The sequence below is a fragment of the Triturus cristatus genome, chromosome 1_2 (assembly GCF_964204655.1).
Source record: "Triturus cristatus chromosome 1_2, aTriCri1.1, whole genome shotgun sequence".
In the NCBI taxonomy this organism is placed as follows: domain Eukaryota; kingdom Metazoa; phylum Chordata; class Amphibia; order Caudata; family Salamandridae; genus Triturus; species Triturus cristatus.
Window position 1 is genome coordinate 447,161,597 of NC_140580.1, and position 14,973 is coordinate 447,176,569.

Below are 14,973 nucleotides of genomic sequence, written 5' to 3' on the forward strand. Positions count from 1 at the left end.
ACAATCCATACTGAAGTTCACCTCCAGTCTTGCGGGCAGACCTACGAAGTAGCAGACCCTAGAGCAATAGTGACTGTCACAGAGGTCACAGGACCCCTGAGAAGAGCCGGCTCTAGGGCGGTGCGACCGGTGTGACTGCAACGGGTGCTGACTTTGAGGGGGTGTTGTAAATTATGGTTTTAAAAGCACTTGCTGCATCCTTCCTGGCCTACAGCAATTTTCAGCAATAATAAAAATGTCATGATAACTTCAGTGAATAAACTTCTTCCTAGAGCGAGATCGGAGTTTTGTCTAGTGGAAGTTTTGGCTCATGGAAAGATAGGGCAAAGGGTTAATGTGCCTGCTGCAAAGAAAATGTACCATGCCCATCACAAAGTGCACATATTTAAAATAGGTCAGTGGGTTACTGCTTTTGTCTGTAAGATCCCTTTGCTACTTGCAGTTTATAAGTTAAAATCCTAACAAAGAACAGTGAGCTATTAACTTTCATCTAAGAGCTGCATACAAACTGCAAGATATAAACTAGAGCTTTATGTTTTTTTCCCTAAGCCTTTGACTATCCTAATGTTGCAAAAATTGTTCATTTGGATAGAAATCAATATGGATTATTAAAGAGAACCCCCAATCATGGTATTAAGTTGTAAATTCTGAGTTTGTGTTTCTCCAGATCAATCACTATTAAACTATACTGCCTACTAATATGGTTATCATGTGACTCCTACACCTTGTAGTCCTTTGTCTTATGTAACATTTCCTATACAGTGATTTACACACGTAAAATTGATTGTCTCTGTGTATATTGCTGACGACAAACTCCATGGCTCGGAAACAAATGGCTTGTGCTTCCACTTTTAAGCATATTTGGGACATTCTGTGATTAGAAACATATCCCACTTTGTGAATTTATTTTGATGTCAATTACTCATATTAATCGTTAAATAATCATGTGTATCCATTGGTTGTATTACATAACATAATAAGCTGTCACTCACTGGTAAGTGAAATGCCAAATACTAAAAATTGGGATGTTTTGCCAATCCTGGCCACACCTCTAACTCCGCCCAGTGATCCAATCCTTGGGTTATTCCCGCCCTCTGATTCTCTGCCCACAGTTCCCCTACTTTTTTTTCCCCAATCCCCACTGAGACCACTGGACGCATGGAAGGTTGATGGGAGGGTTCGGTGGGCTGGTAAAAGGTTGCAAATAGCCGTTGTTTCCCGATTCTCCCGTTTACCCGATACCTAAATAAACCAGCATAGACGACAAACTTGCGTTGTGCACTTCATTTACCTTCCTTCTTACACGTCTGTCTAGTAGATTGTTTGTATACGTGGTACGCTAACAGTAACCACCTGCGTCAGCTGGATTCCATTAAGGTAAAGCTGCGAACTATCTGCTATGCAGGCAGGCAGGTGGGTGTCAGGTAACACAAGTCACCAGTGACAGCAGAAGCACCTGTTTCTGCCTCCCCCATTCCTCGCCAGAGTAGCGCTGTGATCTCCCAAAGTTTGTCTGCTACAGATGTCCGTCTCATCTGGCCACAAGAGCAGGTGAGACTATGCCTACTTTATACGGCCAACAATGAGTGCGCAGCCAGGCACATAGCGCCCGCCTCACGTTCGAACTGCTGCCCGTTGCACTCCTCGTGAACACGGTTGCTGGTACAATTGTTTCACGACTGGATCTTCGGGGTGGCGGTGGGTGGGTATTGGGGACAAAACTGAAGTGGATGAATCCGCGGAGATACTTGACACCCCCTGACTCAAGAACAAGCGCTTCAAGTCTTACCACAAGTGCGAGAAAAGTAAGACCTAAGCCTTTTTTGTTGATCTAGGCCCGCGCACGCGCAAAAGAAGAGTCCAACGTCGAAAAGAAATTGAACGTACGTTCTCTTTTTATTGACACTGACAACTACGTCTGTGCGTCGTGCGTGTCATACGTTGCGAATGATAGGGTTTTCTCACTCTTTCTCTTTCGAAAGTCGGGCCTGGTTGGCTGCTGAGTGGGATTGGCTACGCAGCGGATATGGCGCCTCTGTCGGTGAAAGGGGGCAGCAGCACCTTGTTTTCAGGGCTTGCCGGAGGCTGTGTTCTATGCTGCTGAGTCCGGGGTATGCTGTGTGTGAGTCGTCAGCTGCTGCCCTCTATTACTAGGTCCCTCCACGGGTTCTGCAGGCCTGCGTCTTCCTTTATCGGGTGAGTGTGCTTGTTGGCCAGTCTCGAAGCCGTCTACACTCGCGGGCCTTCAACCGCGTTTCTTTTGTGTCGATTCCGACAGACGTTGGCTGTGCTGGTGTCAGTCCTTAGAGCCGTGACTCAGCGCTTCTTCCTGGTCCACAGCAACTGTCTTTTTGCGGCTTCACTCCGTGGTAATTGTGTGTATCCGCCTCCCCCAGCTGCTGTTCACCCACTCTGGAGAAGCTCCGCCTCCTACTCTGTGTCCTGCACATGGTATCCCGTTCTTCCCAGGTCCCATTTAAACTTATTCTCTGAGCCGTTTATATTTTCTTCGTGTTGCCTAATTTGTGAAAAGTCCTTTTCTGCTTCATAAAACTATGTCCAAACCAGCTTGCCTTCCCAGACCCATATTTTTTACCAGCCGCAATGCTAAAGAATGACAGATTGTACTTACTCCTTTGGATACACCCTCACCCAAGACTGAAGATAGGGTATGCTCCAGTCCCCCACTTCCAAAACATTGCTTTCCGGCTCAGAAGCGATGGCAGGCAGTCTGGGCTATTTTAACATTTCGTTAACTACCAGCAGAACCGACTTGCGCCTCTCCATTACCTCCTCGTCCAGTCTTCCTCGCCACAGTATTCACATATGAGCCTCCGGCTCCACACAGAACTCCAAGTAAAATTAAAAGAGCAGCGCTCTAGTCTCCCCTCCCTCCTCCAATATGGCCCCCAGTGTCTTCAGCCAATCCCATAAAGGGATACATACCAATAATCACGACCTGTTCTTTTTTTCTGCACTTCTCCGAGTGCTGTGTTGCCTGTTGATCAGGTGAGTGGGGTTGGGTTCCTGCTTAAGCAGACCAGTTATGCCCTGGGGTATCTAGTTTGGGGGTAGTAGTATGTTTTTTTCACTGTTGTCGGTAGTTTACTTAAATGTTTTTTTACCTCCTACAGCCTTCGCGCCTCTGGTCCTGCTTCAGCGGACTTTCAGTGGCGTTCGATTGTGATGAGTCATGCTGTGACTCTGGATTCGGCCTCCTGACTGTTGTCGGTGGTTTGTTTACTTTACCGGCCGCGCGTCCTGCTAAGCGGACGTAGCGCGGCCGGATGCGTTTGATCTGGGGGCCGGAGGCTCCCGGTAGCGTTCTTACCTCCTGACGGGGCCGCTTGTATTTGCTGTGGGGGCGGGTGATTCCCGTACGCATTTCTTGAGCTGCTGGTTCGGTGCACGTTCCTTACAGTGGTAGGGCGGTGTTCGGTCTGTCTCCATCCTCACAAAACGGTCTCTGTGTTACATCCTCTGTCTATGGGCATGCGCGCGGCTGTTTCCTACGACATTTATGTTAATTTGTCTGATGCATGTATTGGCGTGTTAGGTTGCCTAGCAACCCCGGGGCCTTTTATGCCAGACGTGTTGTCTTCTTACCTGCCTGTGTTTCACTTCATGCGTTCACTGGTGTATGACTATGATGGAGTGTGGTTCTGTGCCTGATTCTGCTCCTGAGGCTTCTGGTTCTGGTATACAAATCCCCTCTATGGACGTGTTGCAGCAGATGATCAATTCTGCTGTGGCTGCTGCTATGCAAGGTCAGATGCCTGTTCCTCCTGCAAAGCGGGCTAAGGTTGATGGCGCTGCGGCTGCTGATTCTGACATTGAGGAGGAGGTTGATGTCAGAGGTCGTTTTGTGCAGGGTGCCGACCTGAAGGAGGTGCTGGGTTACATTAGAGAGAACTTGGTGTTTCTTGCTTCTGTTGTTCCTCTGGAAGACTATCTATTTGTGCAATACCAGCGTCCTGAACCTGATTCTTTGCCTCTACACTCTTCAGTCTTGAGGGTCCTGGAGAATGAATGGAAAGATGTGGACAAGGGTTCCTTTCCACGCTTTTTGAATAAGAGGTACCGCTACTGGACTTTGATGTGAAATTCCCTTCCTCGGTGAAGGTTGATTCCTTGTTGGCCAGCATGGCGTCTCATGGAACTGTAGTGTCTGAGGATTTTTCTCCTGCTGACCCGGTTGACCGTAAAGTGGATGGTGCGGTGAAGCGCACTTTTGCGGCTGCGAATTTCTCTATCAGGGCGGCTGCCTATGCTTCTTACACTATACAATCCTTGCTTAAGGATTTTCAGTCTCTGTCTGAATTGTTGGACCAGGGGGAGGATGTTTCTTCTACCCTGGCTATGATGGAGCAACAAGTTCGGTTGCTTTCGGATGTCTCCTTTGACTCTTTGGGAGTGGCGGCTTCCGCGGCTAGGTCTTCGGTGGCTGCGAGACGCCAGTTGTGGCTTCGTTCATGGAAGGCTGATGCTGCGCAGAAGAATCTCCTGATGAAGATTCCTTTTTCTGGGGTTAAACTTTTTGGGTCGCCTCTGGATGACATGGTTAAGAAAACGGCGGAGGACCGTAAACTCCTGGCTCCTGAGAGGGCGGGTCACTTCCGTTCCTTTGGTTCTCAGAGGGCTTTTGGCCCTTCTCGGAGGGGTCGCGCTGGTCAGCCCTTTCGTGGGAGGGGGCGTGGCCGGGGTGCTCATTCCTTTGGAAAAACCTGGTTCTCCGGTTCTTCTTCCTCCTCCACTCCTGCACCGAAGTCGTGACTGGATCGCTCCTGGTATGGGTCCGGTTGGGGGTCGCCTCAGTTTCTTCCTGGAGTCTTGGAGAATGACTATTTCGGACAAATGGGTGCTGCAGGTGGTTTCAGAGGGTTTGCGTATTGGATTTATCCAGACTCCCCCAGACTGTTTCAGGGCCACTCCTTGTCCCAGAGATCCTGTACGGAGATTGGCGCTTTTGGAAGGCATTGAATCCCTGGTGGTCAAGGGTGCGGTGATTCCTGTTCCCATCGATCAATTGGGGTTGGGTGTGTATTCCATCCTTTTCCTGGTGTCAAAGCGCACTGGGGATCTTCGGCCAGTGATGGACCTGAAGTGGGTGAATACTTACATCCCTAACCAGAAGTTCAAGATGGTTTCCCTTCAGTTGATCCTTCCTCTGATATCTCAGGGCGACTTCCTTGCATCGATGACTTGAGGGATGCTTATCTCCATATCCCTGTTCATCCAGACTCTCAGAAATTTCTCCGGTTTTGCGTGATGGGTCGGCATTACCAATTCCAGGTAATGCCCTTTGGACTCTGCTCTGCTCCCAGGGTCTTTACTAAGGTTCTGGCTCCTCTTATTGGCCTTTTGCATGGGGAGGGCATTAGTGTTTTTCCTTATCTGGACGACATTTTAATTTCTGCTTCTTCTCTTCCTAAGGCGGAGTTGCATGTCCAGAGGGTGTGCCATGTCCTGGAGCATCATGGGTTCCTAGTGAATGTACCGAAGTCCTCCCTGGTTCCTGCACAGGAATTGACTTTCATTGGGGCTCTGTTCAGGACTCGGTTGGGTATGGTGTTCCTACCTCCTCCCAGGATTCTGTCCCTGGTGTCTGCAGTTCGTGCCCTGTTGGTGGGACATTCTCATCCTGTGAGCCTATGGCTGAGTGTTCAGGGTCTGATGTCGGCGTCATTGTTGACGGTGCCGTGGGCTCGACTCCACATGTACCCGGTGGTGTCCCACGTTTTGTCGCATTGGGACCCCTGTTCCCTAGATATGACTGTTTTGGTTCCTATGTCGGAAGAAGTTCGGGTGGTCCTGGGTTGGTGGTTGGACGAGGGTCATCTGTCCAGGGGCCGCCCCTTTCTGATTGTTCCCACCCGCGTGGTCACTACCGATGCCAGCCTGCTGGGGTGGGGTGCTACTCTGGGGGATTCGACGACTCAGGGGGTTTGGCCTCAGTCGGTGTTGTCATGTTCCTCCAACTACAAGGAGCTGAAAGCCGTACTTCTGGGTTTGTTGGATTTCTCGGATCTGATTCAGGGTCACCATGTGCAGGTTCGAACGGACAATCAGGTTGTGATGTCGTATATAAACAATCAAGGAGGGTGCAAGGTTCAATCCCTCAGTTGCCTCAGCCGTCTGATTTGTTTTTGGGCGGAGTTGCATCTGGAGTCCCTATCTGCCATTTATCTACCTGGCACGGAGAACACTGGCGGATTGTCTGAGCCGGGTGTTTCCCTCCATGGGCTCTTTGTCCCTGACACATGTGATGTTCAGGAGGTTGCGGCGGATGTTTGGTTGTCCGATTGTCGACCTCTTCGCTTCCCAGGACAATTTCAAGATCCGTTGCTTTTGCACAATTATGCCTTGCCGGGATGCATGGAGGGTGGATGCCCTGTCGTTCCCTTGGCCGACGGGTCTCTTGTATGCGTTTCCCCCTGTTCCCCTGATTCCGGCGGTCTTGCAGAAGATCAAGAGGGAGGGATCCTTTGTGCTTCTCATTGCTCCGGGTTAGATGCGTCGCCCTTGGTATCCCCTGATGTTGGAATTAGCTGTGTCTCCGGGGTGGGCCTTGCCTTTCAGTCCTTATCCTCTGTTGGGTCCTCTTCGTCCTCTGCCTGTGTTCCGTTCCTTGGGTCTGCGGGCCTGGCTCTTGAGAGGGATTCGTTGATGCGAACTGGCTGTTCATTGGCTGTGGCTGGGGTCATTCAGCAATCCAGGAGACCTTCTACTCTTAAATCCTATGCAAAACACTGGGATAATTTTGTTTCTTGGTGTCTGTGTCGCGATCTGTCGATGGCTTCGTTGGATCCGGCTCGCGTTTTGGATTTTTTGAATGATGGATTTGTGCTGGGCTTGGCCATTTCGACTCTTCGGGCTCAGTGGGCTGCGATTCAGGCGTTCCATGTCCTCCCTTTAATTTGTGTTTCGCCATTGGTTGCTAGACTTTTTAAGTCTCACTCTTTTCAACGCCCCCGTCCTATTATGTGTCCTCCACCTTGGGACCTGCCTTTGGTTTTGCGCTCCTTGCAGTTGGCTCCCTTCGAGCCTTTGGAGTCGGTGGGGTTGAAGTTTTTAACACTCAAGGTGGTGTTTCTTGTGGCGATTGCTTCTGCCAGACGTATGGGTGAGTTGGGTGCCTTCCTTCGTTCTGCTCCTTTTTTTGTTGGTTTTGTCGGACAGGGTTGTGTTGCGCCCTCATCCTACGTTCATTCCGAAAGTGGATTCTTATTTTCACAGGTCTTCTGAGGTGGTGCTTCCATGTCTTTGTCCTGATCCTTCCTCGAATGAGGAATCCCTGTTGCACCTCTTAGATGTTCGTCGTGCTTTATTGATATATTTGTCACGCACGTCTTCCTTTTGCAAAGTGGACAACTTGTTTGTCAATTATGGTTTGTCACGTCAGGGACTGAAACCCTCCCTATCGACGATCAGTCGCTGGATAAAGGAGGCCATTTTGTTGGCGTATGCTTCGGTTTCTGAAGTTCCCTCCCTTCCTGTTCAGGGGCGTTCCACCCGCTCTGTTGCTGTGTCTTGGGCCTCCTTCAAAGGGGTGTCCATGGAGGATGTTTGCCGGGCTGCTACTTGGTCTTCGCCTCATACATTCATGTCCCATTACCGCCTCCAGGTTGGGGGTGGGGGTTCTGTTTCATTTGCATCTTCTGTTCTGACTGCGGGGATGCCTTGAGAGGTTGTCTTGATTGTTGTACCTCTGTATATAAAATTTTGTTTTTCACTGCACTTTGGTGTGGTCTTTTTCCTTACATGAAGCTGGTTGCTTTGGTATCGGCTCATATGTGAATACTGTGGCGAGGAAGACTGGACGAGGAGGTAATGCCCCGATTACTTACCGGTAATCTTCATCACTCCGAGTCCTAGTCTTCCTCGCCACAGTATAGTTTCCCTTCTCTCCCGGCCCTGGTGGTGGCTTCATGTCTGCGGCTTTGTTTATCAGGTCGTGATGATTGGTATGTATCCTTTTATGGGATTGGCTGAAGACACTGGGGGCCATATTGGAGGAGGGAGGGGAGACTAGAGCGCTGCTCTTTTAATTTTACTTGGAGTTCTGTGTGGAGCCGGAGGCTCATATGTGAATACTGTGGCGAGGAAGACTAGGACTCGGAGTAATGAAGATTACTGGTAAGTAATCGGGGCATTATAAGGCCTAACTGCAAAGCTATGTATGACCTGCCATGTGACAGTCTTCTGCCATCCTTCCAAAGTCTGGGGCGCTCCAACCACTGGCCTCATTCACACGTAACGAGAAAGTAGGTGAATGCAGCTAAACGACTAGAAAGGCTCTAATTTTATTTATTTTTTAACAATACACAAAGGTATACTTATTTGCATCTAATTCAGTTCATCCTGCTACCCATCACCTCGTCCTATTTCCATTTTCGTAGATTCCTATCCTGCTACCACGGGCATATGTCCTTAAAAAAGAAAAAGTGGGGAACTAACCAAGTTAGGGAGTATCCAAGTGACATCATGGCGTGTGACATTGCCGTGCATGACAACGCACATGGCATCACAGGAAGTGGCATCACCAGGGACAGCACTAAATCAGATTGACAGAGACGGAGCCCAGGGCATAAAAAAAAAATATTTTGTTTGTTGTGGGGGTGGGGGGTCCTTGCGGTGTGGCGGCAGAAAGTGTGAGGAAGATTGGAGGAGGGTATGGGGTTGAGAGGGTGCTAACAATTATGCTGAGATACATTCAGGGCTAATTACAAAGTCTTTAGCGGGACCCTATTGATACCAAGTGGGATGGACGAGCTGCTGTTGGCATTACATTGTCCGGCAGCTCTCTGCTGCACACCTCGCAATATTGGTGGCTTGGGCCCAGATCGCCCATGCCTAAGGCCATCCCTGGTCATCACAATCCATGACCTCAAGAAGTGACATCAGACCTCACACATGTTTAGCAAATCTATCATGAGCGCATTACCATATTAATCAATTACATTTTGAGTCGGGGTTGTTCCAAAAAAGTGACACAACTCGGAAGCAAAATCTGGGCCTCAACTTACACATTTAATTAAAAAAAAACTCTCCACAAAGAAATTGGCAACAAGGGGAAACGAGACAGTGAATCTGTTCTGCTTAATTGGTTGCAAAGTCTACATTTTAAAATATCTTATGGGGTTCAGGCCCCTGCTGCAGAGATCTTTCTCAGGGAATATAAATAATGGTAAGATTCTCTGGAGGTTAACATATTTGCTGGTGAGATTTGTGTTTTGTCGAGTTCCAGTTTTAGAATCAGGGTAGCAGAGAGGGTTATTAAGTCTGTTGCAAAGCACATTATGTAACCCGGAGTTGACCTTTTTATTTTATGTAAATAGGTAAGTGGGTTACTGCTTTTAACAGTTCTTTTTGTCACTTGTCAAAGAAATAAACCAAAATATGGTTATTTAAATTATTTGTGTAAATACTGGGACAGAACAACACATCTGACATTGTTACAGTGCATGCATATCTCTTTTATATACATGGATTGCTCAAAGTCAAAAGCAGGCCTCTCTTAAGTACCTGTGAAGTGATAAGCTGTGTTCCTTGGTTTTCCCTCTTGCAATTAGGTGTGAAGCTCCCCATGGCTCCCAGCCAGGCTAATCCAACAAAAGGAGGCCTGATGGCCCCTCAACTTCGACCTTTGTTATGGGCCTAACTGGAATCTGATAGGCCCCCCTCCCTGCCTGCACGTATCTGCTCAGAACGAAAGCAGGCAACATGCTGACGCTGCTGAATGTGTCCCGGTGTCTGAAAATTACACTGGGACAAGTTCAGCATATTTCTGTGGGGCCCATCCCTTTGACAGGGTAGACTGCGTCCACCCGGTGAAAAGAGTGAGTAGACGCAATCTACCTGCGTGTATCCTCGACTTGTGCTATGCTGCTACCACTTAGTCAAATCCCAGTGTTACCATGTGTTTGAGTTTAGCAGGAATAGCTGTGGTTTCCTATTTGCTATTCTCGCTAAAGAGAGATGCAGTCAGACTTGTTATTTGTTCTGCCTCTCTCATGGGCTCTTCTACTTTACCTAACACAAATTGTCAATTTATTTGCTCATGCACTTGCTTCTCTCAAAGTATATCAGAGTTTGAAACATTATTGATTTTGGCTCCTGTCGATGCCAGAAGTTAGAAAGCAATAGATATCAAAGGCGAGTAATTGAGTGCACTCCCGTTTCCCCCCCAGGTTCAACAGTTTTATGACATGCTCATTGTTGCAAAGTCATCCTGTGCCCTGGGCACCCCCCAACTTAGGTATCTATAAGGTAGACCCTTATAAAATGAGTTCTATATGCCCTGGGTTAAGTGAAATTTCACATTTCTCTCCCCACATTGTGATAAACTGCTGCCCAAATTTGACTTTGATGCTAGGAGCACTGTGGAGGGAGGATCTGCAATATTTCAACAGATTCAGAACCCCTAAAGTCTCCCCCAGTTGTCCCATGGGGTGGGGGTCCTGTAGATATAAGCACATTAATTATAAAATATGTTTTTGTAAGTCCCGGTGCTGGAAAAATGGCCCAAGTCATTTTTCCCATTGCAAATCCTCTGCTACATAGGTTAACATGGTAGGAAGTTATTGATTAATAACTCTTGATAGGAGAGGGATAGAAGTGCCATTCAAAGACTTGCCTGAATGGTATTAATAAATTAAACAATATGATATTGTTGAATTTCTCCTACAGTGTACATGCAAGAAGTTATAAGACTTTCTTGTTTGCAAGTCCAGATTCAGCCTTCCAGTGGTCTGCCCTGATTGGTCAGAGTTAAGTAGATTAGCCGGGCTGCCTTGAAGAGGTGATAAAAGAGCCCCTGGGGTCAACCAACTCTGCTGGCAGGGCAGTGTGCTGTTCCATCGGAATGCCAGGCCGGGGGGGGGGGGGGGGGGGGGAGGAGGAGGGGGCAGAGTCGTAAGCTATGTTCTTCAAAGAGGAGAGCAGAGAACAGTGTCATTTACAACTCTGAACTTTCCATCTTAGGCAGATGGTAGGATTAAGGAAGGTATGAGCAGATGCACGGGGGAGAGTCTAAGTAAATTAGCCATGCTAGGGGTGTGTTTAGCCAGCTCTTACCTCCTTGCTGGAAAATCAGCCATTATGGATTTGGAAGATTTGATGCACTCTGGGACAAAATAATGCCACACTCTACAGGATGTGGTCATATCTTTGAGGAGTTACCCTGCTCCCATTGGTCAGGAGTGACCGCCTGCCTGACCCAGAGAACTTGGAATAAGTATCTGAGAGGGGCAGAGCCTCTCAGATCTGCTGCTTGAAACTTAAGGAAGCAAGATGTTGCCATGCTGAGAAGTTGGGGTGCAAAGTTCTAATGCCTGCCCTCTGAAGACTACACCAGCTGAAAACTACAGCCCTGTGGATTACCTTGCTGCAAAAGAACTAAAGAGTGGACTCCCTCCCTGCAAGCTACATGTTAACAGAGCTCACCTGGACCATCACCACCAAGGATCCTCATCCTGGAGAACACCAGTGGATTGTGGGAACTGAAGTCCTCAACTTTCAAGGACCATCTTGGAGATTCCAGACCCTTGGACTGAGTTTGAGACACGTTGGGACCACTTGAGGAACTTCTGGAAGAAGTTAAAGAAGTTTGGAGAACTTTGGAGCAACTTTGAAAAAAAGCTCCATAGAGGGACCGACTCAACTTGGCCAGTCAAGCCCCTGCCTTCAACCGCGAGCCTGCCAAGCCATCCAGGTTTGTCCCGCTAAAAGCTCCGTAGGTCCCACTTCCAGAGTTTGACCGGGAGTAGAAGAAATCCAAGGCGGGCGAACCCTCCACGAATCCGGCCCCGTGAAGAGCATCGAGGGACCCTGCGAGAAAAAGCTCCGTAAAAGTTTCTAAGTCCGAATGAAGAAAAGGTGACCGGGAGCAACCACGAAAGCCAAGCCGCCTGCCTTCAACCGCGTGTAGGCCTGGATCCTGGGTTTGCCCCGCTGGAACGCTCTGGAGGTGTGACTTCCATAAGTTTGACCGGGAGCTCGTCGCAAGGCTATCCGGCAAACCCTCACTGAATCCGGACTGGCTGAGAGCTTCGAGGGACCCCGGGAAGAAAAGCTCCAGAAAATTTCTAAGTCAGAAGGTAAAAACTGTGACCGGGACCTACCGCAAGTGGTAGCCGCTCAGGGCTCCATCGCGGTCGGCCTGAAACTTTGACGTTGAGCCGGTCTATCGCGACCAGATATCCCAATAAGGTGCTATATTTTTCTAAGTGCTATATAATGCTAAATCTTTGAAAATTCATATCTCCGGTTCCGTGCATTGGATTTTTGTCGTTCTGGTGTCATTTTAAAGATAACAATATTTCCTATTTTTATAAATTGGGGTTGGATTTTTATTATGTGTTGTCTTAATTATTTACTGAATTGGTGTTTTTTAAAGGCTTTACATACCTATGTTTGAAGTTAAGCCTGCCTGCTCGCAGCCAAGCTACCCAGGGTTGAGCATTGGAATAATATTCTAAGACCTATGCTGAGTCCTATCATGTGTTAGTGGCCTTATTGTCAGTGGCAGACCTACATTTGCCCCTACCAATAACCCACTTTCCAACACTCATAGGCCTGGTTCCTGGCGTTCAGGCTTGATCACGCTCTGTCCGAAAACATGAACATGGAATTTCTAAAATTAAACTACTGCGCCATCGCGCTCAGTTTCAAGCCACACAGTTCCAAAGACAAATGCTGTAGCATCCAAAAAGTGTTATTCCAGCTGAATTTGATTGAGATTGCTGTAATGTGACACTATGGAATCCCGGTGGTGAAGCAAGATATTGGTTGCAATGCAAGTTATAGACATTATCTTTTAATAATGATGGTATTGTTATTTATTTATTTAGAGGCCCCTTAGAAAGGGACCTGGGTGTCCCGATATGCATAGGGCAACACACAGATAAAGATGGAGTCACGTCAAAACAACATGTATCTGTATAATGATTTTGTTTTGATTGTTTAACTGTAAACATTGAAGAAGTATGTTAATGGAAAATTTCACGAGATTTCCTGTGTATATATAAATATATGTGCAATCCAAAAAGAATGAAAAACGAATGGATTCATGATTATTTGTTTGTGACTTGTGTTATAAAACTGCAAAAGTGAGATTTAACATTGTTGATACACACAGCTGTGCACACAGATACTAGTGTACACCGTTACCTGAACACGTATCCTAAGTGGGTGCTCCTGCCAGGTCGACATGGCAATCTCAGACTGCACTCAGACACTGCAATGGCATGTCTGAGACCAGTTTTACAGGGCTACTCATGTGGGTGGCACAACCAGTGCTGCAGGCCCACTAGTGGCATTTGACTTACAGGCCGTGGACACACACACTGCACTTTGCTAGGGTCTTAACAGTAAATCAAATGTGCCAGTCACGGATACCCGATCACAATTTCCACAGTGAGCACTTGAACTTTACCACTGCTGATCAGTGCTAGAGTACCTAAACTAGCAAAAAAAGAATTCCAGCACACAGTCAAAAATACAGGAGATAGAGTCAAAAAGTCAGGGGAAACCACACCAAGGATGCCAGGTCTAATAGTTAACATGATAAAAATAAATTGATGGCTTGTTAAAGTATATTACCTTTATGTCCCCATCCTATTCATTACCCGTGAGGTGATTCCACCTCCAGAGACAGAAAAATGAACATGAAATGCTTGAAAAAAGAGTTCCACCCCCATAGGCCATAGCCTATAAGGGTACACTTTACCCAGCATTCCTCCTGTTCTTTTTTCTCTCTCTCAAGACTGGGAGTGATGAGGCAATTTCAGAAGGTCTACTGATGTCCAGAGGTCCGGATTTCTATTCTGTCATTTTTCTGGTTTCGAAAGCCACAACGGGTTTCCGAATGGTGTTAGACCTCAAACATATGAACAAATTTGTGTAGACTCTTCCATTCAAGATGGAGACTCTGCAAAGGATTATTCCGTAGGTATGCGGGGATCATTGGATGGTCACCTTGGACCTTTAGGACGCCTACTTTCGTGTACCTATCCACCCGGTTCATCGGAAGTATCTGTGCTTCTGTATCCACATCCTTCACTACCAATTCAGTGTTCTTATATGCAGTCTGAGTCGGCTCCTCGGGTGTTCACCAAAGTGGTGGCATCTCTAAGGTATCCGCTTTTATCCCTATCTAGACAATTGACTTCTGCATGCACCTACTGAACATCATCTGATCAGATACTAAAGACTGTGCATGTGCAGGTTTAGGAGTATGGTTCCTTCTCATTTGGGACAAGTATCAGCTACAGCCTGCGCAGCAGAGGATCTTCCTGGGGCCTGATTCAGGACTGATTTGAACAAGGATTTTCTTCCAGATTCACAGACCAAGACTGAGGGATTTGGTGTCCCAGGTGATTCAGGATCTGTCTCGATCTGTTTTCCATTGGATGCGACTGCAGGGTAATACGTCAGCAACTGTCTTTACTCCTCCTGGGCTGTTAATCAGGGCATCTCCATTGCTGATATTTGTAGAGTGGCTGCTTGGACAGGTCAAAATACTTTTGTTAGATATTCCCACCTTCAAAATATTTTGCATGCTCATAAGAATTTTGGGATTGGGGGTTTTGAATTCTGTTTTGCCCTTATTTCTTCTGTGTGGTTGCATTTTTTCATTAAAAACCTTAGTTTTAGTAGCATATTGGTTTTGTTGTGTCTGGTGTTTTTGGACTGGGGAAGTCTGAAGGTCTTGTTGGGATGGCTATGGTATTCTTCATGAGTAGTGAATGGGACAGGGACATGAGGATGTAGAGGTAATGGTTCAATTACTTACCGGTAATCTTCTTTACTCCTAGTCCGGTTTGTTCCCATCCCATTCATTATGACCCTCCTGGGTATCAAGACCTTCAGACAATTGAGGGAGCTTGGTATTCCAATGCTTATTGGCTTTGGCCTATTGACTATTGGATGAGGGACACTTTTTTTCAAGCATTTCCTGTTACCTTTCTGTCT

General features: G+C 47.3%; 1 protein-coding gene across 4 annotated transcripts in view; it reads left to right on the forward strand.

Annotated features, from left to right (window-relative positions):
• The window catches only part of IDE (insulin degrading enzyme), a 1,118,175-nt gene that overhangs the window by 14,452 nt on the left and 1,088,750 nt on the right, over positions 1-14,973 (forward strand). The window contains exon 1 of one of the 4 annotated variants that reach the window (XM_085606152.1): positions 1,398-1,551. The exons of 1 other annotated variant lie outside the window; for it this stretch is intronic. In XM_085606152.1, coding sequence (XP_085462278.1) covers positions 1,523-1,551 — 29 coding nt within the window. In that variant the 5' untranslated portion in view covers positions 1,398-1,522. Of the gene's footprint in view, positions 1-1,397; positions 1,552-1,922; positions 2,197-14,973 lie in introns of those variants that run through there. 2 more of the 4 variants (XM_085606150.1, XM_085606151.1) reach the window with 2 other exon arrangements.